The sequence below is a fragment of the Poromitra crassiceps genome, assembly GCF_964638095.1.
Source record: "Poromitra crassiceps genome assembly, chromosome: 10".
Taxonomy (NCBI): Eukaryota; Metazoa; Chordata; class Actinopteri; order Beryciformes; family Melamphaidae; genus Poromitra; species Poromitra crassiceps.
In genome coordinates this window covers 19,125,228-19,152,255 of record NC_139631.1, presented here as the reverse complement: position 1 = coordinate 19,152,255, position 27,028 = coordinate 19,125,228, and the positions used below count along the sequence as shown (strand labels likewise).

The 27,028-nt window shown below is 43.4% G+C and overlaps 1 protein-coding gene across 1 annotated transcript; it reads left to right on the top strand.

Annotated features, from left to right (window-relative positions):
• Positions 1-982: 982 nt before the first annotated feature.
• On the top strand, positions 983-26,815 carry cspg4ba (chondroitin sulfate proteoglycan 4ba; the record flags this gene model as incomplete). Its single annotated transcript, XM_083644181.1, has 10 exons — positions 983-1,055; positions 5,853-6,016; positions 9,015-12,584; positions 13,296-13,769; positions 14,051-14,227; positions 18,171-18,369; positions 19,660-19,791; positions 23,471-23,643; positions 24,403-24,586; positions 24,750-26,815. The coding sequence occupies 10 exons, from the start codon at positions 983-985 to the stop codon at positions 26,813-26,815; spliced, it is 7,212 nt and encodes a 2,403-aa protein (XP_083500307.1).
• Positions 26,816-27,028: the final 213 nt, after the last annotated feature.

The window sequence follows — 27,028 nt, the reverse complement described above, 5'->3', positions numbered from 1 at the left end:
TTAATCCCACTAGTGAAACTTTTATTTGTTTATGACTTGATTTGCTGTGCCTGACCAATAGGTTTGTAGTAGCAACTGGAAAGACAGTTTCCATTACGGACTTAAAGTGACCACTCTGTTTTTAACACACGCCAGCAATGTATTGTTGCAGTTACAGTTATTTTTCCAAACGTTGTCCAAATGTCAAAAGTGTTTGATACCAAATCACAGCATGAATCTTTCTATGGTGTTCTCAAGGTGGTCATGGTATTTTAAAAGGAGTTTTGACGACAATAAATTCTCAAGTGGTCAAAAATGGTTAAATCTTGCACAAAATCTGTGTAACAAATGGTCAACCCAAAAATTGCTGCAACAACTTATGAGACATAATTGAAGATGGGGAAAGTTCAATCATAATGTTCTAAGCCCTTGTACACTCTAAACTTTATACATTTTCATACACCTAACCAAAACACAATGTTTATTACAGATTGATTGACTAGAAAAACTTGACAGTACATGTTCCGTTTTCAGATGTGTAGGCTACCACTTAGGTAATCTCACCCTAAAGATCCCCTGTCCCAAAATTAAAACCTGGGGACTGAGGTTTCTATCAAAATGAAAATAAAACTTGAGAGGAGGGGACACGGACACACACACACACACACACACACACACACACACACACACACACACACACACACACACACACACACACACACACACACACACACACACACACACACACACACACACACACACACACACACACAGGCATCGACATCTCAATGACACACACACGGTCGAGGCGGAGTTTAGTGCGGATCTGCATAGCAGCAGCGGTCGGTCGGAGCTGTCTTTCTCTCTCACACACACATAAGTAGCAGATTCTCTGAACTCCTGAAGTGTTTGAAAAACGTTACGGGAAAACTAAAAAGTCCTAAGCTGTGAACATGCAGCCAGTGGAGCGCAGTTAGCAGCTGGTGTTTGACACGGGGAGAAGATGGACTCTGTGGGGAAGTTGTGGCTCTGCGGTCTGCTGTGGTGGTCGCTGCTCTTCGGGTTGGCAGCGGGAGGTGAGAATCAAACTTTGATTTCAGATTGGGAAACAAAGAAAAACGCTTACTAGACGGCGCTTTCACTGGCTATTTGCTTCGACTCCAATGTTGTTTTTGTAACGTTATAGGTTAACTTTGACAAGCGTCTCCCAGTGTTGATAGTTTTCCGAGCCGAGGAAACTGTTGCAACCTGAAAAGGCTAAGTGACTGATTACCAACAGCTGAAGAGCCATGGCGAATGAAATAACAATGCAAAATGAGGCTTATTATAGTATCATCCAAAAGATTGACCAAGCTTTTCTGTAGCTAGGCTAGGCTATGTAATTAAATTGCTGTGAGGTGCTCAGGAATGTGATTGGTTAAGGCCGATTTCATGCATTACATCAGGAGCGTTTGCTATAATGCCATGGTGATTCATTCTCTTCCTGATCACTCACCACTACTAACATCAGGGAATATATTTTCGGCTTGTGTTAAAGGATATATATATATATATATATATATATATATATATATATATATATATATATATATATATATATATATATATATATAATGCATCTTCTTGGCAGTGTTGTGCACAGAGGACATGCAGCTCTCTCTGAGTCTACCTTTATCCAAAGCTGCTGCTGCAGAAATGCACTGTGATGCCCAGTGCAGTGGAAGAGCTATCTGGCTATATCACGGTGACAGAAATGACAAGTGAATTCAGAGAAACAAATGGCCTGCAAAGAAACAAAGAATGTGTTCTTTTTTACGTGACTTTCAACCTCATAATGTACATTATTATATTTACGTCTGTCTGAATTGAATTGTGGGGATGCATCGTCTAAATTTATAGTGTGCCCCTGGGGACACTATATTCCCCCATGACTCATACTCCCCATGTTCCTCCATTCAAAATAACTACAGTAGAGACATTTGTTTACTTGATTAGCCGGCTACATTTATTCTGTTCTTTCCTTTTGGGACCCGAAAGCGTTATGAAACAAGCCTGTGCTGAAACAGTGACGCGCTGGGCTTCGACACTGAATCAACAGAATTGCATGACAGAAGAAGAGGCACTTGAGTCAAGTTACATCTTAACATTTGATGTATAAACTGAGCACACACACAGTGACAACTGCTGGTCTTTGCCCCTCAAATTAACACTGTGAGTGGGTGTTCACTGAAAGGTCACTGGCTTTGATCTTGAAGGAAGGGTTTGTGAAATCTCACAAACAATGCCCCTGTCACAGAGACAGCGCCTGCACAGTGGAGATGAAAGAAGCACGTTCAATTATCTCCTGTTTCTGCTCATTGAGGGATAGAGTCAGGCGTTCATGGCTATGTTCACTGTATGTTTACCTCCTGTTTCTGCTCATTGAGGGATACACACAGTCAGGCGTTCATGGCTATGTTTATGTGTGGCTTTGCTTTTGTTCTGATCTCTCCTGTACTCTTTAATTTACATACTTAACTTTTCCAGCATTCTGCACTCAGGTGTCTCAAAACAGTTGAAACAAGTTGACGTTTTGCCCAACTGTTTATTTATCTGATTGCTATTTTTTAAACAGCTCCCTGAGGATCCAGTTCCACACGCAGGTGACGGCGTTGAGAAAAGCCCCTAGCTGTAAAACACACATGAGGAGGCGTGTGATTTGAACAGCAATGTGACAAATTAATACAACTGAGCATGCAGGTCCATCCTTGTGGATTTGAGGGGAAAATGCTGTTGCATTCTTCTTGGCCAGTTTGCAGAATTGCTTCTCCTTCTGATGTATCTAGAGCCAGTCAATCCATCCATGTTCTGAGGATGACTAAAGCAGGGGGCTACTGTGTGCCATGCGCCTATGGGCCAATGGATTTCCACTAGTGTATTTCCAGCTGTATTTAATTATTGATTTCCTAACAGTTGCAACAGCCATACTTGCAGGATGAAGTTATAGGCGCACTTCGACCCAAGCAGCCCAGCAGGCTGGTCCGGTGCTCTCAGGAGAGGGCAAGTCTTGGAAGAGAAGCTTTGGATAAAATCCAAAAGTACTGTAGCACACGGATCAAGTGTATCGAAACTTTTATTGAACTAACGTTTCGACGCAGGGTGCGTCTTCATCAGAGTCCGTCAGGACTTTTGGATTTTATCCAAAGCCTCTCTTCCAAGTTGCAACAGCCATATTTCATTCTGTGATTTACCTCGACCCACACCTGGCTGACACGTCGTCGGATTCCTGTTATGAGACTGTTAACTTCTGGCAGACTTGTCAATCACCTGCTTTATTTTTTAATATGCAGTAGGGATAAATGCAATGCAAAAGTATATTTTCTTGTGCTAGTTCTCCAGCTGACAGTCTTCTTAGGACTAAAGACAAATATTCACTGTTCTGTGAGCACTAAAGCTGCACTCAGGGCTGGGCAATAATTAAATATTATTATTTATCGTCTTTCAGTGGAATCATATTGTTTATATTGTGATTTTGGGATATTATAACACAATTCCGCTGATGATAACAGGCACATTTGATTAAAAAGACAAAATGAGGTGTGGTCGGAATATTATTTTAACACCAGTTTTGTTTGAGATCACATCTAAATGACCCTTCAGTTCAATTTGATTATTTAACATGAGATTTTCCATCCGTGAGATGTATGTATGTGAGATGTATATATTGTATGTATGAAAAATCCTCATGATTTCCGTGATATTGATTTCAACCAGTCCAAAGATATTGCATTGTTTACTCTCGGCAATCAGCTATTGATGATTGCCCACTGGTTACATGGTTGAGTGGTTTGATTTTGTTCATTTAGACTTTGGATTAGGTCAAGAAAACTATCCATTAGTCCATGAACCCTTTTTAGGAGTGAAAAGGTGCATTACCTCGCAGTAACTTTACGTAGCCTTTTCCAGTGAGTCAGTTGGCCCCTCAGCAGTAGGCACAGCTGACCTCCTGTCCTTGCCCTCGGGCGATGAAGCCCAAATGAAACAAATTTAGAGTAAACGGACATATCTTTCCAGGGAAAGAGATGCTGAAGATGTGCTTTAACCTTTGAATACGCCTGGGATTCTCAAGCTCATGAAAAAGTAAACTGGTGGTGGCCGGGCATGGAGGCTAGATGAGAAAGCTTCAGAGTGCATTAGCCCAGATTACAGGGCGATGTGAAATGGCAGGGAGGCGAGCTAGAAGAAACAGCTGGGACCGTCCGCCACGCTGCTTCTGGAACATGAGGCCCGAGACAATGTGGGGACGTCAGAGGCTTTCATGTTCAGGTTGAAGGTTCCTGTCAGGGCAGAGCAGGCCCAAACATGTCGGCCTCCCTCCTCGCCACCTCCGCATCCACTACCTTTGTATACTGCAGTTGTGGAATGAAAGGGAAACACCATTCAGTTTTAAAATTCCGATTTGTCGTTTTCTACAGTGTAGGACGGTCCAATCAATGATTGTGAATGTGACCGATTCTCTCCCAAAGCCATAGACCAGAGATCAATCCATGAAGCTGTAATTTAATCAAGATGCAAAATATGGTACTATAGGTTCTATAGGTACTATAGGTTAGTTTTTTGAATGTTAAATTTTGAGTTTTTCCAATGTGCATTATAGACAACATGGAAACACAATGAACAAAAAGTAACAACAAAATCCCTGAGCCCCCCACCCCCAATCCCGCCCAGAGAAAGGCCAGAATACATAATATATCACTGGTGTTCATAATTCATATGCTGTATCAGCATACCAAAATAAGCAATTTAGGCAGTGTCCACCGCTACCGCAGCAGTAGTCTCAACGCCAGACCCATGAGAGTTCTTCTTACGCTGATACACTATGTTACTGCATGCTGCAGAGCTCTCTCTGGGTCTGGGACGCTTCCCCCCAGCCGGCTGGTTATGGGAGGGAACCGTTCACTTGGCCAGTCATATGCCAGTGATGGCTTCAGTCCTCTCCAATCAGTAACGACTTTGCGATCACAGACAACACGGGAGGTGCAGCCCATTTTTCGAACCGCTCTCTCATCGGTGCTATGACCTGTCACTCATTCAATTTCAACCCGCCTTCAAAACCAGCAGTGGCTGTTAACTGGCACAGACTCACTTAGTATGCGGAGCGCAGCGATTCAACGTAATATTTGAGTCTGGGGAGTGGGGAGAGACTACCAGCAGTGACCAGCAGGGTTCTCAGCAGCCAGAGGAGACCATGAGCAGTCGCAGAGAAGGCTGACAGCTACTACAGGTTCTATAGGAACTATAGGTAAAGCTTTAAAGTTTAAACCGATCATATTTGTGCTCTCATCGTACTTGGATGCACTTAAATTGTTATGGATGACCAGTCAAAGTACCAACACTAACAACTGGCCCACTAGGAAGGCAAACCTAAACGCATCCAAAGAATTTACAAGCACTTTAAAATCGGGTTTGGCGTGTGCGTGTGTGTGTGTGTGTGTGTGTGTGTGTGTGTGTGTGTGATGAAGCTGTGTGTGTGCTTCTCACTTCAGCTGAGTGTGTTCCACTTGTAAAGAAGACCCAGGATGATAATTAGTCCAGCTTACACACATCATGTACATGATGTATACATCTAAATGTCAAATGTTGCCTATATTAAGACCACACTGCTTGACTTGCTCTGTTTGCTATGTTCACTACTATACTTCCTATCTCAGCTACCATTCCCAACAATAATCAATACAGCTCACTGTGATTTCAATATGGTGCACTTTGTTCACACCCTTGAAAAGACAGTCAACCCCACATCTGAACATAATAAACTGTACCTTCTTTCTCCCTCTCTCTCTCTCTGCTCTGTGTACATCTCGCTCTCCCCTCTGTTGCCCCTCCTTCTCCAGCTTCCTTCTATGGCGATGGCTTTGCTCAGCTCAAGGCAACGGAGTCGTCCGACCATAACTCGCTCCGCATGCGCTTCCGGACCTCCAGCAACAATGGCCTGCTGTTCCTAGCTGCCGGCCGGACGGACTACTTGCTACTGGAGCTCCATGCTGGTCGCCTGCAGGTGGGTACATCCATGGCCCCAACACATGAGCGTATGCGCTCAAGGCAGCATACACGCGCACACACACACACACACACACACGCACACACACACACACACACACACGCACATACACACGCACATACACACACACTTATATATGCATACTATACACACAAGGACACAGGGCCTTGTGCACATGCTGTACATGTACTCACATACACATGCACACGGAAACAGACTCGTAACCTTCAGCTACATGTCTCCATCTCACTTGACAGTGTCATTCTCTCAACACAGCAACACAAGGAGACAGACAAGCCTGCTTGATGTGATTTAACTCCATGTCAGCCATTAATTGTCACAATAAATGGGAACTAGGACATTATGAAATAGGTTTAATCAAATGAGACGATATGCAAGCGTCTGTGCTTTTATTGTATATTTGCATTGAATGACAAACTCACAATTTCCTTAGACATAAAGGGGAAACCAATCAATGGGGCTGCTTGGCTGCTCCGGTTATGAAAATCTCTCCAAAGAGTCAATAGATTGTCTACTTTGTGCAGTCGTTCTGTTCTGTTTAAATGGATTTAACTCTATGCCTTATCGTGCGTTCCTTTATCGCAAAATAACTGGGATGTGGAGGCTAAATGACATCACATCCGTTTTGTTAGCGTTCCATTTGCAGAAAACTTGAGCTGGGAAGTTCACTGTTCATTGGTCAGATCCAGTCGCTAGCCAGGCTAGCCATTGTTAGCAATAACAATTGACAACATGGCATTTCATGGTATTTTGCGCATACAAACACTGCAGCCTCATGTCCACACAGATGGAAGTTAGGCAGTGCTGTGTGTACAGCTGATTTAATGAGACACAAACAAAACAGAAGTGCTAAACAATATTACTACGATTACTACTACCGGTACTGTTGTTGCGCGGTGCAGCCATCTTGGATTTTTGAGGTCGGGGCTGCTGAGCCTCCTGAGTTTGGAATGGGAAATACCAGCTCTGATGACGTCACCGTCCCAGCTCATGACCTTTGAAGTCGTAAGATTACCAGTCCCAAGTTATAAAGGAATGCACGATTATTGCAGACAGTTTTTTTCTGTAGCTAATAAAGCATTGCTGCATAGCCAGCGTTGTGATCTGTCACTCTGATTAGTGAACAGAGTGACAGATGACAGTGATCTGATTAGTGATCAAGCAGTGGCTTGTGCTTGAGTCACTAATAAACTAGAAGCTTGAAGCAGATTGAATGAAAAGGTCAGGTTCTCTTTAGACTGAATTATTTTAGCTCTCCTGTTGGACAATGTGGCTGGCCTGCTGCTGTGATTAATTCCAAATACGGTAGTCTCTGGCTTGCAGTGTTTTGAAAATGTAACATCAACAATCAAATCAGAGTTAATACAATTATCATGTTGATCATTTAGTTATCATAGTGGCTCAAATGGAATGCATTTAGCCAGCACTCCTAACCCACAGTGACTTGCAATGAGTGCTGTAGTATAATCCTATTCTATAATAAATAATTGGCTAGGTGGACGCCGGGTGAGTCACAAACGTGACATCGTGGACCCGACCGGCCGGAGGCCCACCACACTAGATTTGAAGGCCTGATAATTTAGTAATTTAAAATAGTGCTAGATCGCCGGATTTACAATCAGCCAACAATAAGGCCTGCAGTGTATTCCGTTGATTGGCTGTAATTTTTTATTGTTAAATTCATATCACATTGTAGATAGTGGCTATCAACACAAAAAAGGCTTACTTTATGCATTGCAATCTTTATGGTTCTGACTACATGTAATGGGGGAAAACAGGTAGGACCTATTTGTTTATCTTATTTATGGAGATTTAGTCATGATTTAATACCACACAAAAATGTATTCACTTTGAACTCACCTAAGACATTGAGGCTGGATTTGTGTTCCAAACAGGATACACTATCTTTGGCAGAAGAAACAAGCTTTGCTGGCAGGATTTAAGAGTGAAAGACATTTGTCCCTTCAAGACTGCTCACAAAGCGTTCTGTAAGCAGCTCTGCCAGCAGCTCTGCCAGCCTAAATCAGCATACAAAATGGGCAGATGTACAAGCTTTGTAATGCATGGACATATTCAGAAGGAACATTTCAGGAAGTCCTGAGATATGCGTTATAGCTTATTTGCTCTCTGCATCAAACTGAAGAAATTCTTTTGACTAAACTTCTGTTTGTGTTAGACTTGTGCTGCGGGGAATGAATCGCACTGATGACTATGTTGCATTGTTATAGTTCAGTGAGCATGAGGAGTGAACTACTCATCCCTGTTCCTGACACAGGTCACCAAATAAAGTCCCCCCCCCCCTTCATCGCCCCCTGAGGCTTGGGGTCTTATTCCACGTGAGTCAGAGATGAGCATTGTTCCCTTGAGACCCTTGCATGAATAGCTGGGACTCAGCAGCAAGCCTTGACAAGCATGTCATCTAAATGCAGCGTTAGTCTGAGATGGTGACATGATGCTCCCTCCAAGGAGAAGATAGCTGAAGGCTAAGAGATAATAGTGCTCTTCCTGCTTGAAAACACAGACAAAGCCGGCGGTTTTAACAACAGGTGACATCATGGAATATAAGTGCAGTCTACATGATTGACTCCTTTCCAGGTGTCACAGGATCTACAGTTAATCACATACTTATAAAATATAAACCATCATCATAGGTTATATATTTAAAAAAATCCTTTCATTTGATACTGTGAAAATATTTTAGATGGGTGATTTATGTACAAGAATCTATGTTTCATTTTTTGTTTTGTTTTTTAACCTTTTATTTCAAGGTTAGTTAAATACTTGCAGCTTTGAGCTACATGCTTGATAAACAATCAAACAACAAAAATGTAATGTGTTGTACCATAAGCTGATAAACCTACGTTTAATTTGTATTGTTGTTTGGGTCACATTGATTCAGCATGCGTATATATATTCCTTATATTCCTGTAATATTACTTGTTTTGTAATCTAGTTGTTTTTCTTCTACTCTTAGTTGAAACTGGACCTTGGATCTGGGGAGGGACTGATGCACTCCGAGAGAGGCACCCAGCTCAACGACCTGGCCTGGCACTCTGTGGAGGTCCGCCATGAGCAACACAGTGTCACTCTAACTGTGGACAAGAACTCTCACAGCAGCTTAACGATGCCCGGAGCTCATCATGATCTCAACATAGTGGATGGTCTCTATGTCGGAGGCTCAGGAGGCCTGGACAGACTTTATCTGCCCAGGGACCTGACTGGCTTCCGTGGCTGTATGGATGAGGTGGTCTTCAACGAGCATGATATGCTGTCATCGTTGAGGCCATACGCTGGATTCAAGAGTGTCCATGAGGTGTCTCTAGGCTGTAGTCCCCAGTTCTTTGCCAGTGAGGAGGACCCTGTTAGCTTCTTCAGCTCCAGGGCCTATATTGCACTTCCACCCTGGAACGGCCAACAGGAAGCGGTGTTTGAGTGTGTGGTGCACACTTCAGCCAAAGAAGGAATTGTCCTGTACAACTCTGCCAGAGAAGGAGACTTTGTGGCTGTGGAGATTCAGGAAGGTTTGCCGGTGGCCATAGTGGGGAAAGGTGGGACCAAAATAGAACTTCGCTCCCTCACATTTGTTAATGACAGGAAATGGCATTCTGTCAAGTTGTACTTCAACTCTAAAAGCCTTGAGCTAACTGTTGATGAAGAGATGGTGAAAACCAATATTGGCTCTCGTTCAAAGGGGCTTCAGCTTAAAGGTTCTCTTTTTGTTGGTGGTATTGATGACAGCACCAGATCAGAAGTCAGAAAGATGGGGCTGGTCTCTGTGTCTGGAAAGCGTGTTCGTGGAGGCTCTTTGAAGGGATGTTTGAAGACTATCAAAGTCAATGGTGTCAAGACAGGTCTCTCCAATGCTGTAGTTACCAAGGATATCTCAGTTGGTTGTGAGCCAGAGAAAGAACCAGAGCCATCTACCACCATGAGTCCAACTGTTCCACCAGTCCGATTTGATTCAGTGACGCCAACACCAGCGCTTCACACGTCGACTCTTGCAAGGGGCCTGGACAGAAGGTATGGCTCTAACTTTGTGCATCTCAAAAACCTTGTGGTCCCAGAGGGTGGTCGAGCATCTCTCGAATCCAAACACATCAAAGTTCTCTTGGACTTCAGGAAACTTGGCATTCGTCAATCTCAGATTATGTTCAGAATTCGGGAGCAACCTTTGCGTGGTCAGATAAGGCTTGATGTTGACCAAGACCAAGAGGAGAACATTTTCAGCATGTTGGACCTTTGGCACGGACGAGTCATGTATATCCATGGAGGCTCAGAAGATCCAGATGACCTTTTCATGTTTTCAATTTATTGTAGCAGTAGAAAGCAAGTTCCTGATTATTTGAAGGGGAACAAATTGTACCGTTACAATATTACTGTGACCCCCACCAACGATGCACCTGAACTGAGTCTCCCTGAAGGGAATCTGTTTGTCCTGTTGGAAAACTCAAGGAAACACCTAACCACACAAGTTCTGAAGGCCACAGACATTGACAGCAACTACACCAACCTTGTCTTCTCTGTGCTGGGCAACCTGAATGCAGATGCAGGATATTTGGAAATTGAAAACAGCCCTGGTACTGCAGTGACCTCATTCTCTTATACACACTTGGAGGAACTGAATGTGTACTATGTTCACAGGGGGGTGAGGAACTCCAGGATAGTGCTACGGGTTAGTGATGGGGAAAAGGTCAGCAACACTGTGGTTCTAAGGGTCATGGCTGTAGCACTGGAGTATAAGATTGCCAATAACACAGGCCTTGAGATCATTCAAGGAGAGGCAGCTGTGATTGGATCAAATCGATTGGCTGTGCAAACCAATGCTGTAAAGCAAGTTGTAGACATCCGCTATGATACCATCGAACCCCCTCAGTATGGAGAACTGCAAAGACTTCACTCAAGTGGTGAATGGAGGCCCACTGACTCATTTTCACAAAGGCTGCTAGAAAAAGAGCGGCTAAGGTATGTTAGCACTTTCCAAGATATGCAGACATCCAATGCCACTGATTACTTTAAGTGCAAAGTTAGTGTGGCTGCAAGGGCAACCACTGAACTGCTCTTCCCCATCACTGTGAAGTGGGTGAGATACAACCTGCTGAGGAATGTAATGGTAGATATGGATAAAGTTAGAAAAGTGGCATTGGACTCTCAGTATCTTTATGCCACAGCCGAAGGTATCGCCCTCCCAGAAGATGAGCTTTATTTTCGGGTTCTCACCACACCAAAGAAAGGAAAAGTCCTGCTTGATACTACAGCCTTGTGGAAGAATGCAACCTTTAGCCAAAGAAATGTCACGGACCTCAAAGTACATTATGAGCTAGTCGACAGGCCTTATGAAGATACAAGTGACAAGTTCAGATTTCAAGTGTTCTCCAAACACGCTCAATCACAAAGCTATGAGTTCCAAATCTCTGTTAAAGCTGATGTCAACAATGTGTTCATGAGGAATGATGGACTGCTGCTTTTGGAGGGAGAAAGTAAACTAATCACAAAGGACGAGTTGTTTGCAGAGACTTTAAGTACAAAGGACATGTACTACACTGTCACAAGTAGTCCAAAATATGGAAAACTAGCCCGCATTACTCAGTCAAATTCTAATGCTAGCTACAATAACATCCTTACATTCACTAATCAGGATATATTGGATGAACGGATAATGTACATTCACGATGACGGTGAAACAATTCAGGACGAGTTCACGTTCATAGCCTCCACCAGCCAAGAGTTCAAATCTTCCATTGCAGAGGATGAAATTGGGTCAAAAGAAGGAACGTTCAACATATCCATCCAGCTAGTCAATGACCAAAAGCCGGTACGTGTTATTGATCAAGTTTTCCACGTAGTAAGGGACGGACGGAGGTTACTCACTGCAGAGGATCTGCGTTACCATGATGCCGACTCTGACTTCCATGATGGCCAGTTGCTTTACACCCGCCGTGGAATCCCAATGGGAGACTTGGTCCTGGTGAATGACACGTCTCATCGGCTGTTCCAGTTTCACCAGCGGGATCTGGAGGAAAAGCGAGTGTTGTTCATTCACAAAGGCGTGAGCGCTGGCAGGTTTGTGCTCTTCGTCTCAGATGGGAAACACTTTGTCTCGAGTCTTTTAGACGTCAGCGCTCATGACCCTTTCTTGAAAGTTGGCAACAACACTGGCTTACTGGTTCAGAAGGGCCAATCCGTGACCTTTTCCACCAGGAACTTTACCGTCATGTCAAACCTGGACATCAGAGATGACCATGAGGTCATCTTCAATGTGTACGAGACTCCCAAGTATGGAGGACTTTATCTCAATGACACAAAGGTGGAGTCGTTCACACAGTGGGACTTAAAGAGTGGGCTCATTTCCTATCGACACAGTGACAACAACCATCTGGCAGACTCTTTCAATTTCACAGTGAGAGCCAAAGGCCTTACACTCGCAGTGAAGGTCAATGTGAAGGTTTACCTGGAAAGCCACCAGAGGCCACCCATCGTGCTGCAGAACAACATTCTACTAGTGGAAGAGGGGAAACCAGTTAACATTGATGTCGCAAAACTTGAGGTGAGTGTTTCAAAGAAGTGTGTGTGTGAGAGAGTTCAAAGAACATACATTTGTCAGTGTTTAAATAAGTTTGAAGTTTGAAATAAAGTTGTTAATGGTTTTAATAGTGATCTCCTGAAGGCAGATTTGAAGGCCAATGGCATTATTATTATTTTGGTTAATACTACCGGTATTTGGTGCCAATATTCAATGTCTTTAAATTGTACCATTTTCATATGGTCCATTATAAAGCTTTCCTTTGACACCTAGGATGATAAATTGAATAGTAGTTATGTAAAAGCGCAACATACATGCATATTCAATAACTAACATATTCATGCATGTGTGTGGAATCTGATCACAATGTTTCAATGGAACCATTTCAGATTAAGGGCTTCCTATAGATGACTAGTATAATATGGTTGACTTACACAATAAATATGTAATCAAACAAACTCCATCGTATCCATTATATTGGAGATGAATATCTAGTTGATAATCTGATGTTTAATAAAAGGCCAACATCAGACCGATATATCTGTGATCAGTATATTGGTCTAACCCTAGTTTTTAGTGTTCCGTTTTTTATGGTAGCAAAAAGGGAAAAAGCCTAACAAATTACACTGATCTCATCTGCCAAGTTACACTGAGAACAAAAATAATAAACTTTAGTAAAAGTGACACACAGAACATTTCAAATTTAACAGCTGAATATTTTTTGGATTGTTGCAGGTCACTCATGAGGACAACCTGCCATCTGAGGTTATATTCACGGTCAAGGTAGCCCCATCTCATGGCTTTCTCCGCCGTTTTGTCGAAGCCGAAGCGCGCTACATTGGAACCAAGCAGTCCCCCATCAAGACATTTTCCCAAGAGGACATCAACACTGGGAACATTCAGTACATGCATGCAGAGCCCAGCCAAGTCAACGACACCTTTACGCTCGACGCCACCAACGGGATCACCGACGTCGCCGGCATCAGGATGTCTGTTGACATCATTCCTCGCCTCATCCCGCTGCAGGTCTCCAACTTCACGCTGAACGAGGGCGCCTCCAAGGCACTGACCCAGGAAGTGCTAAAGGTCACAAACAGACACTTCTCTGGAATCAATTTCCTGTATAGTTTGACTGAGCCTCCACTGCATGGTCACATTGAGCACTCTCGCTACCCGGCGGTGCCCATAACATCTTTCAGCAGGAGGCAGGTGAGACATTCTCAGACACACTCTGACAGATATTGCAGAACAATAGAAATTTTAATTGTTTAATTGTTGTTTCAGCATGTTTGAAAATACAGATCAATTAATTTCACTATTCTACACACAGCTTTACTGTACTCTGTAATGTGTATTATTTTTTCCTGTAGGTATCATGTGGCAAACCATGATACTTAATGTGATTGGCTATGTAGTGTGTTTTTGGCATAATTTCAGTGTGCAGTTCCACTGTCAGCTTCTCCCTAATCATTTTCATAACCTGTAACCAGGTGGAGCATGAATTCATTTACTACGTCCATGACAGCAGCGAAAGCTCGGATGACAACTTCACTGTCATGGCCAATGACACAGGCCTGAGGAAGCAGAGTGCAGCCCGGACACTGTACATCCACGTTACAGCTGTCAACGACGAGCCTCCTGTGATTACAACCAACAGGGTCCTCAGGGTGAGTCTGCAAACGCTGCTCTATATTTAAACCCAGGACCTTTCTTTTTTTTACTGTCGATTCTGGCACCATGGCTTGCTGTCAGACAAGCTTCATGTGGGCTGTGTTGAAAATGGCCACGGCTGGCTGGATGGGGGAAAGTATGTTTGCTATGTGGAGGAGGGTCCAGGGGGCCTAGCAGCACTGAACAGACATTGGCATACATTGTGAGGTGTGCTGGTATTTATGTGTTTGTGGGAATGATAAAGCAGTAATGGGCAGTTACAGTGCTCAGTTGTGAAGCAAAGTGTGCGAAAGTATCACAAATACTGTTAAGGTCCATTTAAAGCAATGCTGCTTAAATTAAATTTGAAGTTGCCATTCGACATAGTCTGGGTTGACCGGACATGATTTCCAAAGCTCCTTGTGAGTTTGAACCAAATGGAAAAATAACCCCAACATTTGTTCAATCAGGCATCACATGGACACAAGTTCCTGTTACTGCAAATATATCACTTATTTTTAATCCATTCCATGGTATCCTGGTGTTGAGTGGCATGCTGATATGGCCTGGAAATAGCACACACTACTGACTGCATGGCCTCGGTCCACACACAGTCCTATTTCTTCTGTTTCACGTCTCACTTTGCTATTTAAAAAAGAAAAGTAAATAAAATCCCGTTTCTACTACTTACTGTGAAATGTGCTTATCCTAACAGTAAATATTACCTTACCTTGTAAAAAAAAATCAAATCCCCCTCCTAACACCTGAGCTAAGCAGTATGTGTCTGTGTTGAATAATGCTGAAGAGTTCCTGAGTTGTACACGGGTGGCCTTTGTGGCTGGAGTAGGCAGAAGTGCAGCTGTTGGCTCTCTGCAGCTTTTTGTCCCGAACACCACAAATTCCTCCAGGATCCTGCTTACTCGGACAAGAATGCCTTCTACACTTCACTCGACTGCAGAGCAACAGGAGGCTAGTGATTGGATAGTGATTCAATCATCAACTTTTGCAGATCTTTTTGAGAGGGGCCTGCAGCTTCACTTGAATGTGATGTTGACATCATCATTACGTTTGATATTGGCTTTGATTTAGGTGTGATTGTTTTGAAAAGGAACTGGGGGGCACAGTGTCCACAAGGGGGCTCTCTGCCTCTACACTTCATCTTCAGCCTCAAACATGTACAGTATTTGGGGAGATGTACTGCTCTTGTCACAGTAGGAATTGATGTATTCTTCAGTTTGTAAAGGTATTGTTTGCATGCAAGATTAGTATGCGACCCAACAGCTTAAGTTATGTATTATATTTTAAATCATTCATTTTAAATCCTTTGGTATGATTAGTTGTATGATTTTGAAACATAACTATTCAATTACTGATATTTCATTAGGGATCTTAATCAGAGTTACTGTAAAATCTGCTCTTATGCAAGTCTTTGACCAGGAAACCAGTGACAATTTCTGATGTTTTGATGTTCTAGTAGTGACATCACTGACAGATTATCTGTTGAGATGTCAACAGAACACTGTGGTTTTCTGAGAGGAGTCATCACGGGGAGGGGCGGGGTGCTTTAAAAGGGGATTAGAATGACATGTGGATGATGGGGGTGCCCCAGTGGCTTAGTGAGTAGAGTGCTTACCATGAAGCTCAGTCCTTTCCGCAGAGACCCGGGTTCAAATCCGGCCCGCAGTCGTTTGCTGCATGTCCTCCCCTCACTCTCTCTCCCATACCCTCCCATCTCTCACACTATGTCTACTAAAGCATAAAAAATAAATGCCAAAAATAAATCTTTAAATAGATTCATCTATTTTAATTTTTTATATTTTATTTAGTTTAGTTTGTACAGATGTGAAATGATAAAATACAATGCAGATAAAATAAAAAGATTGTTAATTTGTGCAGGTGGAAAAAAACAGGGTTATAAAAACATCTCGACTCAAAGCAACACAACCAAACACCAAAAGAGTGGAGATGTGTCAGCGCCTCAGCAGAGCTGCAGGCGTCCCACCGCGTTGGTAGGACTGAACTCCAGTCAGAGACCATTTGTGAAAATTGATCTCATGTGTCTTTTCTTAGAAAGTGATGACTAACAGTGTTTATCACACTGATCTAGGTGTGATATCCTGTGAAGTGGTACCAGTCTGAGTGGTACTCACGACACACACACACACACACACACACACACACACACACACACACACACACACACACACACACACACACACACAGACAGACAAACACAAACACGTGGCAAGTGTTCACACATGGGAGTACACTAACTCTGTGATGTGCTCTGCTGCACAGTGTGTGTGAACACACACACACACACACACACGTGTAGAAGTGTCTGGTGTCCCATGTGGGAAGTGGATGTGGGCTTCACAGGTGCTAATTGAAAAACGTACCCCATGCTACTGTTCCAGTAAGGGAAGAGAGCAGTGTACTCATAGCACTAACAGCTCTTACCCCAGCCTTCAGGGGCAAGGCTATTTTCCCTTCAGTGTTATTTAGTGCATTTTTCAAGGGGGGGGGGGGGGCGGACACGAAAAAACTTGATAAAGAAGCTATAGTGAATAACAGTGTGTCTCTATCGTCGCGGCTACGCCCCTTACTCAAAATGCAACATGTCTCGTGGCTGCATTGCATTCTGGTGCTCTATTGAGGCTGCCGTTGGAATGAATGACATAAAATATAAATTGTGAACTTATTTTTATTCATGCATCATCACCATCACGCAATTTACAGTAGAACACCATGTAATGTTTCTAAACAAAAATCACAGTATTATTTACATTGCGGTGTACAATAGATAGAAAAAAAATACAAAAATATCCGCTTCTAATCAAGGAATATACAAGTAAATATCTACCTCTAAAATACTTTTTTTTAAATACCATTTTTGGGGTAATTAACTATTTTAAAGCTTATTGGCATCGATTTTATCAACGATAATTCAAATCCCACCAAATTTTAGAGGCCATATTCTCGTGCTTTAGATGACTTTGCTGTATTTTGGAGGAAATCCTGACCTGTGACAGGTGGCTCTGTGGTTCAGGAGCGGATCTTCTGTCTTCCGTGGCTCTGTGGTTCAGTGGTTTATGTTTCACTTCCTCTGGTCCTGAGTCAGGCATTCATGCTCACTGGAGCCATTTGAAAGTGAATGCTGAACTGTGTCTCAGCATTGCTCTGTACTACAGTATATCCTAATTATTCGTGTGTGTGTGTGTGTGTGTGTGTGTGTGTGTGTGTGTGCGCGCAATGTGTATATTTGTGTGATGTGCAGCATGTCCGTCATTTTGATTATGTTGTTGAGTGTGTGACTTCAGCGATTCACCCAGAAGCATCTTTCCATAGGTTCTTATTGTCTTACTGTCTAGAGGGGCCTTAGTCAGAGATGATTTTTGTGGCATTTCTGCTTCATTTGATAGTATAGTTGAAAGTGACAGAGCTTTTGAGCTGCATTCAGAGCCATGACAGCATGAGTACACAGTATAAACCTTGTTGTGTTATTTCTGCTGTTATTTCTTTCTTCCTTTTCTAGATCAATATATCAATATATACAATATCTGGAAAAAATAGTGGAAATAAAGCATCACCTGGGGAAAGATTGTTATAAATCAATTCATAAATGAGACAACATCCTCTTGTATTGTGTCCAAAACCCCAATCAGTGTTTTTCCTCCGCAACACCTTAATTATGGGGATTTTTTCAAAAGTGACATTCATAGATGGAAAATAAGCCTTACTTTGGCATGTTTTTTTATCCTATCGTTTCATTCTAGTGTAGAAAAACAGCCCATTCACTGCAGTTTCAAAATAAATGTTGAATTAACATGTAGCTGTGAAATACTGTTAGTCCTTACTATCATGAGCTCTGTCAAGCAAAACCTCCCTATCCCCGGCCATGTTCTGGATGTGTGTTGAAGTGTGGCTTACACATGGTGTCTCTGTCCGTCTTGTGTGCAGGTGTGGGTGTCCTCTGTGACGGAGATCAGGCCGGAGGATCTGCGGGCGCAGGACGCGGACACTCCCCCAGAGGAGCTCTACTTCATGGTGACCCCGCCCAGCAACGGACACCTGGCCCTGAAGAGCGCCCCCATGAGGGCGGTGCTCAACTTCACCCAGGCCCACATAGAGCAGGGACAGCTGCTGTTTGTTCACAGTGGTAAAGTCTGCTTCTTGTCACCCAGTACAGTATAAACACTTTCTAGCCCCGGAAAGGACAGGAGAGACGTTCCAAGTACATGTGCCAAGAATTTGTCTCAGTAAAAGGTTCAGATAATAACAATATACATATAGAAACTCTGGAAAAGGGAACAGAAAGGTAAATATAATCCTGCTGTTCCTATGGAGGAGAATATTAAAAGTGTACAAGACTGTAATTATGATGTGACTTTTTAGAAATAGTATAGTTGGTCGAAGACAAGGCTCTGTGAACCGTTCCATGTTATTCTCCCTCAAGCTTTGGACTTGGGGCAAAATTGTTGACCCTCCCCCCCCCCCCTCCCCCCAGTTTGTTTCTTTGTATGTGTTGCATTTTGATTTGTCCTGTTGTTGCTGTTCCTCTTGCGCCCACTAGAAGATGCTGTTGAGTTTTCAAAGGGTTTGATTTGGTATGTCTGTGTTGGAATGACAGTGAAGACATATTCAGCAGCAGGAACAACACTGATACGATTAAGGTAGACTGGAATGAATATCAGGTTTGGGGTTATAATATATTTCATAGCCTGGAAGCTCTAATCTAAGATTTGAGAGAAGGTCTGTAAACATGTGATGGCGTCAGACTGCGATAAGTTTCTGCTTACTGTTCTGATGTTTATCTGCTTCTCTTTTGCCTGTACATGTTCCAGTAAAGGTTGTAATAACTGTTTGCTGGGAACTCCCCTGATAGTGTAGAGAAGGGATACTCAAATTGCTTTGCCTGGGGGCCACTTTCGTAAAATTATAGGAGGCCAGGGGCCAGGTAATAAACAAACAATATACATTTTTCTGTAGCAGATTGTAGGTTTTTGGGGTGTCAGCCGGAGTTTAGTCTGACAATTTTTTGCACACAGATAGTTAGTTTAAGTTAGTTAGGTTAAGTTAGTTAAGTACATAAGAGCCTGGGTGGTGAGCAGACGGCGGTATTTGACAATTTAGCTGGAGCTCAGTCAAACTTTATTTCACGTTAGTTTTCATTGTGAATTGTGAAAAAGGTCGGGGGGGCCACTCGGCATCCTATCGCGGGCCGCATCTGGCCCCCGGGCCGCAAGTTGAGTATCACTGGTGTAGAGTATCTCTCTTCCTCTCTCTGAGGTAATTTGACTTTGAAGCAAATATTGGTGGTTTTTCTTGAGGCCAGCAGTCATGTGCCAAGGAAAATCCGGCGGTTGCAAAGCTAAGTTGCAGTTCTTCAATCTGGTGCCCTCTTGAAAGTTTTAGCATGTCATTTAATGTCACTGTCTTTGTGTCTCAGGTGCCATGTCTGGAGGATTCAACTTCCAAGTCAATGATGGTGTGAACTTCACTCCCAGGCAGATCTTCAGCATCACCGCCACAGCGTTGGTTCTGAGTTTGGAGAAAAACCGGCCCCTTAAGGTGTTTCCAGGTAAAAATCCCCCATTCTGAGTGCAAGCATGTCCTTTTAATATGACCTAATGTAGTATTCTTTCTTTTCATTGGTTGCTGGTTTTATTCAGACATAAGTACGTTCCAAACCGAATTTCAAACTACAAATCTTACCTGTGGCTGCATCAGCTTTTTTTTAGCTGTGTGTTTTTATTTTTAGTCCCACTACGCAAGTTAAGAAACACTCCCAAGTTTAGAATTTACCTTTGACAGACTTATACATCATGAAAATACACAATTACTTCCTTAAATGAACCAAAGCATCTCTTTCTATTTATATATCTGCCACAGACACATACGTGTTCTCTTTCACAATCACTCTTTTTTTTTTCTTAATTTTAGATATTTCTTGCAATAACCATGTGGACTTGTCATTTCCTCTTTACCTTGTCTTGTTACTTCTCATTTTCAGATTTGAGTGGAAGGTTAATAAAGTTGATTGAACCTGGCTTGCTAAAGCTTGCTAAAGTCTGCCCAGACTTCATTTGGTTGAATCACTCAGCACCTTCCACTGAAGCACGTACTGACCACTCATTGCTTTACCCAAATAGCAGACAGATGAATCATGAACTGCAGTCATTGCTTTAGTGTTATGTTACATGCCACAATTAGTTTCTTAGGGCTAATAATAGGCTGACCTAGCCCTGTCTCTTGTTTGCAAACACATTAATTCAATCTGTGCGGAGGCCAAATGGTCTGCTTTGTGAGTTAGGTGGAGGGCAGCACACAGCCAGCTGGCACACTCTGCTGGGTGGCTACTTGAAAACCTGAGCTTGTCTGTGTCTGTCTGTCTGTCTGCCTGCCTGCCTGCCTGTCTGTCTGTCTGCCTGTCTGTCTGTCTGCCTGCCTGCCTGCCTGCCTGTCTGTCTGTCTGCCTGCCTGCCTGTCTGCCTGTCTGCCTGCCTGTCTGTCTGCCTGTCTGTCTGCCTGTCTGTCTGTCTGTCTGCCTGCCTGTCTGTCTGCCTGCCTGCGTGTCTGCCTGCCTGTCTGCCTGTCTGTCTGTCTGTCTGTCTGCCTGTCTGTCTGCCTGTCTGTCTGTCTGCCTGCCTGCCTGTCTGCCTGTCTGTCTGTCTGCCTGCCTGTCTGCCTGTCTGTCTGTCTGCCTGCCTGTCTGTCTGTCTGCCTGTCTGTCTGTCTGTCTGTCTGTGGCAGCTCTGTTTGTGCTCTGTGCCAGGCAGGGCAGAGAGGGGGGCGGGATGGGCGCCACTGACAATGAAGGGTTTTGATGTTGAGAAGAGTGACGTGAGACACTTTCACACGGTTGGGGAGATGTTTTGCCTCTTTCCCACAAACTCCTCAAACGTCCGGGGCTTTGTAGAAACCTCTGTGGAGATTCTTCACTAGTGGTTGCAAATGCCCCATTGTGCCTGAACACATTCAGACATTCAGTCATCATGATTTCACAAGTCTCACAAATCAAGAGACATTTTGTGATTATCATTTCATCAATCCAGTATAATCCCATGCCACTACACTGTGGACTTCAAAACATATTTGTGATGCAAGGTTGGGGCTTATTGAATTCAAATTCAATTCCTGGAGTTGGGATTTGAATTGCACCCAGCTCTAAGCAAACAGAATTGGAATTGTTTTGGAATGATGGGAAACAGAATTGACTTCCATTAAATTGAATTAAATTCCACTTCTAAGAGAGGTTGTCTTGGTAATGATAATTTAGATTATAAATCAAAAATTATGAATTAAATACAGTTACAAATACATTCACTCATAGTGTATGTATTACAGTAGAATTACAATGTATGCATTAAATACCACCTGAAAAAGGTACCTTTATTTAAGGGGGCATGTAATTTCACAGAATTTCAATAAATTAAACTTCCTGAAATTCCAGTTTAATTCTGTTCCTGTTCCGTTCCCCCCTCTCTCTCTCTCTCTCTCTCTCTCTCTCTCTCTCTCTCTCTCTCTTTGTCTCTCCCTCCCTCTCCCTCTTCCTCTTCCTCTCCCTCCCTCCCACCCAAAAATGAATTGGAATTGATAAGTTAATTGATCAATTGACCCCAACCCTGTTCAGGTGTATAGTTTGCAGTTGGTAGTCTCAGTCCTCAAAGTGGCACAAAGGTTTTCTAATCTTGTCAGATATCGACTAAAGACCTCACATATGCTACTTTTGATGTAGGATATAATTTTTTTCTGTGTAAAGTTTTTCCTCTTTTTGTCCCTTTTTAGTTCTTTTCAGCTGCATACAGATATTTCCGAATGTGTCGGAACACTGATGCGCTCGTTTAATCTGAGCTCTGATTTGAAAAATCTTCCTGTTGCACAGCATCAGCAGAACATAATTGGTTCTATTTAAGGATCTATCATTGTGTGAGGAGCTTGTTCATAGGATTTTCTGTTCATGCTGCATTTCACACCAGTCCACAGACCCACACCTAGTCCTATTATAGTTGACAACGCAGTAAACCTCCATCCTGCACAGATTTATTCATGCTCTATTTCACACACAGGCAGTATATGTGGGCATCAACAACTATAAATACTGTTTTAAGTTGCACCATGAGCCACTGACTGAACCTCTGGCAGGGGAACTTCTGATAGAAGAGCCCACCAATGCATTTTCTCCCTCTGTTCATGAAAGATGGAAAAGAAAGACTGCCTCCCTCTTCCACAAAGAGGGTTTTTTCCCTTGAGAGGGAGACAGCGATGGTAGGAGTGAGAGGGGAGACAGGGATGGTAGGAGTGAGAGGGGAGACAGGGATGGTAGGAGTGAGAGGGGAGACGGGGATGGTAGGAGTGAGAGGGAGACAGGGATGGTAGGAGTGAGAGGGAGACAGGGATGGTAGGAGTGAGAGAGAGACAGGGATGGTAGGAGTGAGAGAGAGACAGGGATGGTAGGAGTGAGAGGGAGACGGGGATGGTAGGAGTGAGAGGGAGACAGGGATGGTAGGAGTGAGAGGGAGACAGGGATGGTAGGAGTGAGAGGGAGACAGGGATGGTAGGAGTGAGAGGGAGACAGGGATGGTAGGAGTGAGAGGGAGACAGGGATGGTAGGAGTGAGAGGGAGACAGGGATGGTAGGAGTGAGAGGGAGACAGGGAGGGCAGGAGTGGGTAGGAAAAGTTTTGAATGAACTTCACTGTGCTTTAACCCCTCCCATCCTGCTTTCCATCATTTTATCAGCAGACATTTTTAGTATCCCCTCAATCTTCACAGTGGCAGTGGTGTTGTGCGATTCATCTTTAGCAGACAATACGCTCTCAGAAGTCTGTCCCTGTTGTCAAAGTGGAAGCTTTCTGAGTCTGGACCATTAAAATGTCTCTTTGGATTTGACGTAACAGCCTGCACTGTAGTGGAACAGTGCTATAAAAAGTCTGTGATGTCTGCAGTATAGCTTTAATTTGACACATCAAAGGACTCTCATCTGACTATTTCAGTCCTTGCTTAGTGGAATTTCTGGAGAGAAAACTTTAGCTTGCTACATTCAAAGCACTTGCATTTTAACAGTGTGATTACAGCTAAGCAGAATACCAGACAAAACAACTTTTTTATTTTCTGTGTGAAGACAGCTAAAATCAAAATGATTACAAAATCAACAAATGTTTTGTCATCAAATATCCATGCCACTTCATCAGTGTGTTGCTACGATGTTGTAATTTCCATTTCACCTGATTTGTTCAACCACCTCTTGTTTCCATCCAGGCTCCTCAAGACCAATCACAAAGGAAGATTTGCAAGCAGTGACCAATGACAACAGTAACACCTCCAACCGCACCATCACATTCAGTGTGATTCGCCGTCCTAAACTGGGGAGGCTGGTGACAAAGCAGCCTGATAATTCCACTCTGGACATCTCCACTTTCACACAACATATGGTGAGGGAAGGGCTGGAGGGCGACATCAACACTTTTCTACCGCTTTCCATACACTTTGAGCAGGTCTGATTTGAAATAGACTGAATAAGCAGGATGTGACCTCAGAATGTCGTTGTATGCAGTTACCGTAGGATAAAAGCTTAGGGTCTCACCACCCATGCTAAATGATGTCAGATGTTACGAATAATAGATGCATCTTCATTCAGGAAATCAACCATAAGCTTCTCTAGCGGAATGGCTCACATGAGGCTTTCATATAATGAATTATTTATGGTGGGTTATGAACCTTATAGGTGTTTACTCAGTGTATTTTATTCACTGCTGAACAGCACTAGTCTAAACAAATTTAAAATAATTAGGGCAATCACCTAATTAAAAAATCCGGCTCAGTCAGGTTACCCACACAGGTGCTCTTTACACCCCCTGAAAGATTCAGCCCGATCGTACGTAAAACGGCATAGCCGTGGCCGACCAAAATTCTGCTCACGCACACACACACACACACACACACACACACACACACACACACACACACACACACACACACACTTCTCATTCTTATTATAGGATGATGAAATCAAATCTGTACTGTTTGAATATCTGTCAGAAATGGCTGCATTATGCAGGCTACCAAACTGTTTAAACAGTTGATTACACAATCATTTCACGTTGCTGATCTGTATGTTGTGCAATTTTGTTGATGTGACCTTATTTTGGATCAAGGCCAAGCTGACCATCTGTGGTGTTTGTGTACCTCAGGTGGACAAGGAAGAGGTTCTGTATATTCAAACTCCCATAGAGTCAGTGGGATGGGCAGCGATGGACTCCATGACCTTCTCCGTGGCATCACCGCCTGCTTCTTTGGACACCCAGACCTTCAAAATAGACATCTCCTATGAGAATGCAGGACCTGAGCGCAAGACACTCTTACTTGCAAATACAGGTATGGAAAAACATTGATTGGGTTCATGTTGATTATTCAATCAATCAATCAATCAATTTAATATTTATATATTGCCAAATCACATCAAGCATTATACTATTATACAATTTTAAAGAAATGTTGATCAACCTCTTTTTGCTCGGTGCTTTGAAAATGCCATTAGGTGCTGTGGTAACAGAAGGGGACAGTGTTGTCATTGACGAGTCCAAGCTGGACGCCTCCAACCTCATGTCTAAACTGCCAACGCCTCAGCGAAGCTCCCATGAGGTTTGGTTCCAGGTGAAATCTCTACCTCAACATGGTGTCATTGTGGTGGGTGAGAGAAACCTCACCATAGATAAACCTAATTTCTCCCAGTTCATTGTCAACAAATATGGCATCACCTACAAGCACGACAACTCGGAGACAACTCGCGATTTCTTTGTCTTCAGTACGTGGCTAAATCCTAAGGGCAAGCCAGCGCAGCACCCTCTAGAGGATAGTGATGTTGTTGAGGAGTGGTTCAACATCACAATCACCCCTGTGAATGATCATCCCCCTGTGCTGAAGACCAAAGCTCCAAGTCTGAGGGTTGTGCAAGGTGATACAGTGGCCCTTATGCCTGAGAACCTCAAAGTTGAAGACTTGGACAATCCTCCTGACGATATCAAGTTTTCTGTGATTAGCAAGCCCAATAATGGTTACCTAGCTCTTGAAGGAAGTTTGAATGAGTCGGTTGTGGCCTTCACCCAAGCCCAAATCAATAGTGGAAGAGTATACTTCATCCACGATGGAAGTCCTTCCTCAGGGGTGTTCTATTTCAGCGTCACAGATGGCCATCATAAGCCAGTCTATAAACTCTTCAACCTAGAGGTAACGGAAATCACCATTTCAATGGTGAACAACATTGGATTGACACTGGAGCAAGGCAAGACTTCAGTTTCACTGAACCAAGACATTCTTGCCGCAGAGACCAATGGGAAAAACACCACGATTCACTACCAGATTACAAGGCCTCCAAGTTCTGGTAAACTTCTAAGGGACAACCAAGAGGTTACACAGTTTGAACATGAGGACCTACAGGTCGGAAGGCTGTCCTATCATATGATGTCCCTTTCCTCTGCAGAAGACAGCTTTGAGTTTGTTGCCTTCACTTCAGAGGCTAACCTGACTGGCCAAGTGCTCAACATCACTGTCAAACCTTTGATCCAGTTTGGAAAAGGCTTGAGGATTCCCAATGGGATCACTGTTAAACTTAACACTGGTTTCCTTAATGCCTCTGAACTGGCTCATATAAGTGACAGTGACCCTCTTTTTGAAATTGTCACCCAGCCTAAGTATGGGAAGGTGGTTCGAACAAAACCTAAAATGTCCAGGAAAGCTGTTGGCCTACCGGTGGAGTCCTTCACCTTTCAGGATGTGAGGCAGGAGAAGGTTGCTTTGGAGATGAACGCCAACATGACCGGGGTTCAAGAGCTAAATGACTCCCTGGTGTTTGTACTGAAAGCTGAGAACATCCAACCTGCTAAAGGGGAGTTCCACTTCACCATCGTGCCATATGATCCAACACTTTTCTCAACCACAAAGGGTCCTTTCCCAACCACACCGTCAGTCCCTCAGACATCAAGCCAAACTTCCAGAAATGGAACTGCTTTACCAATCCTTTCTACCGCTTTTCTTTCAACCCAGCAACCCAGCAAGAAACAACAAAAACTCAAAGGACGCAACCGATGGGGAAGCTCTAATCGAACTGACACTTTTAGTACGACTCTTGGCAAACCAACTCTTGGTACAGAGGATATTCCTTATAGGAACACACCAGTTCGTGTAGAGTCCTACCCACAAAAGAGCTCTAACCCCCTTCTGGTCATCTTACCACTGTTGGCCCTGCTTCTTCTTGTAATCATCTTTGTAGTGCTGGTTGTCTTGCTTCGACGTCACAGGCAGAGGAAGCAGAACCTCCAAACACCAAAACCGCCACCTTCACCAGTTCATCCAAGCAGTCAGTCCTACCAGGGCCAATCCCAGAGGAGCACGACAGTTCCCACAGTGACTGTCACTCAGTTGAGCCCCAGTTGCCCAAGTAGTCCAGTTCTTGATAGGTTACTGATGCCCAATCAGGGTTCAGTTTATAGCACCATTGATTCCTCCATGCTCGTAAGTTCCTGGAGTAATGGTGAACCAGGGGCTTCTTCCCAAATGATTAGAACTGCCAGCCCCAGTCTTCAGAAGAATCAGTATTGGGTATGATCCTCCACAAACCACCTCTTATGCTTTATGAGTTGGTGAATGCTTTTATAGGTGATGGCTTGATAGCAGCTCAAAACCCGGTAGTATATTTGAGTGAGGCTGTGATAAATTATTACTTATTCGAATTGGGATGCCCTTCCAGTGTAATAGGCCCTTTTCACAGCAACCCTTTTGAGGTGGCAAAGCAGGAAGTAAAGCAGGTGTAACCAATAG